The 1,591-nt window shown below is 40.3% G+C and overlaps 1 protein-coding gene across 1 annotated transcript; it reads left to right on the plus strand.

Moving 5' to 3' along the window:
• The first annotated feature begins 464 nt into the window (after nt 1–464).
• On the plus strand, nt 465–1,359 carry LOC149185682 (uncharacterized). The gene is made up of 3 exons (XM_089412465.1): nt 465–685; nt 822–927; nt 1,047–1,359. The coding sequence occupies exons 1-3, from the start codon at nt 611–613 to the stop codon at nt 1,127–1,129; spliced, it is 264 nt and encodes an 87-aa protein (XP_089268591.1). The 5' UTR covers nt 465–610; the 3' UTR covers nt 1,130–1,359.
• Nucleotides 1,360–1,591: the final 232 nt, after the last annotated feature.

Raw genomic sequence — 1,591 nt, forward strand, 5'->3', positions numbered from 1 at the left:
TAAAAATAGGAATTACTGACCCACCCACACCCACGTGATGAGACCACCACTAATGTTGATACACCATTATGACACAATGGGGTGAGCAATAGAAAAAGGATATTGTCGCAGTGTCTGTCTAAAAGATTCTCCAGAAAAGCAACGGCTCTTTCGATTGTCGAAATATCCATTCGGTGTCACACTCGTACGTAAACTCTTTTGTCGGGAAGCCATTTAGGGACAAATATGGGTTTGGTTTCAGTTGGAGTAAATGGAAACGGTGGGCATAGGAGGCGGCATGGCGTGTGAAATGAAATGGACCCGACCCGTGGCCATGTCGCTCACGATTCTTCACCCCAGAAGATAAGGTGAATAGGTTCAAGAAAATCGAAATAATATTCGTCATATATCCCACGAACCAATAGGTTTTCACTTACCACGTGGGTCTGCTAGCGTAGAGCGCGCCAGCATCCATCATATAAGCACTTGATTTCAATTTCCATTTGTAGTCTATCTCATTTTCCTCCGGATTTCACTTTCTCTGTATCCAGATTTCATTCCTCTCTGTCTCTGAATTACTTGTCATTGAAGGATCAAGAAGCCATTGTTTGAGCTGTCCAGGGAAATTAAAATGCCGGCACTTGCAGAGGAACCAGCTCGCCCTTTAAAACCCCACGGATCATCTTCATCTTCGTATATTCTCCTGGTGAGTTACGTTGCAACAAATCATATTAAGCAATTGGCAATCCCCAATTTCTGGTTTCTAGATTTTGGAATGAATGGTTGAATATTCATATGGGTTATTGTTAAATTGAGATGGGTGGATGGTACTGATCACGCAGGTGCAACACTTGATTGAAAAATGTCTTGTGTTCAACATGGATCAGAGACAATGCGTGGAGGTGCTTTCAAAACACGCCAATATCGAACCAGTAATAACCATCACAGGTATTTAATTAGAAGCCCTGCACACACTTACACACTGCTGCTTCACACCAATTGATATTTCCCATTGTGTCCATGTTTGTTAGTTGCTTACTGTAATTTGTATGAATTGTAATTTGCAGTGTGGAATGAATTGGAGAAAGAGAACAAGGAGTTCTTCTCCTCCTATTCCAGAAACATGAAAAACAGGAATCAAGAAGATTAATGTAACCAGGTCGAGCGCAAGTAGATATGGAAAGTTTCTCCTGAATTTCATGGTTTGGTTTACTCAATGTACAGCTTGCCATCTGCAGCAACTGAAACTGGTTATGGGTTTTTTCTGTAAATATGTGGTTTTAGAGTACAGGTTCCCATCAGCAACTGAAACTGGTTATGGGTTTTTCTGTAAATATGTGGTTTTAGAGTACAGGTTCCCATCAGCAGCAGCAATTGAGACTGGCTATGGGGTTTTTCTGGTTTTCCATGAGTACAGCTCCCCATCAGCAGCTGAAACTGGTTATATGTTTTTTCTGGGTTTCCATAACCTTCTATCAGTAACTGTTCTAAGTTTAGGACAATTCCTTTTGAATGTATTGGCTTATTTCCTTGTAATGAATGACACGAGTGAGTTGCCACTATTTTTTTAAATTTTTATATTGATATGATTTTCCAATGAAATGTTAACCAA

This window comes from Pinus tabuliformis, chromosome 3_1 (genome assembly GCF_031772625.1).
Source record: "Pinus tabuliformis cultivar Carrire ecotype Pingquan chromosome 3_1, CPIR1, whole genome shotgun sequence".
Classification (NCBI taxonomy): domain Eukaryota; kingdom Viridiplantae; phylum Streptophyta; class Pinopsida; order Pinales; family Pinaceae; genus Pinus; species Pinus tabuliformis.

Coding starts and splice junctions, on each gene's coding strand:
- LOC149185682 (XM_089412465.1), top strand. CDS start 611: ATGCCGGCACTTGCAGAGGAACCAGCTCGCCCTTTAAAACCCCACGGA. Junction 686..821: donor CATCTTCGTATATTCTCCTG/GTGAGTTACGTT, acceptor CTGATCACGCAG/GTGCAACACTTGATTGAAAA. Junction 928..1,046: donor ACCAGTAATAACCATCACAG/GTATTTAATTAG, acceptor TGTAATTTGCAG/TGTGGAATGAATTGGAGAAA.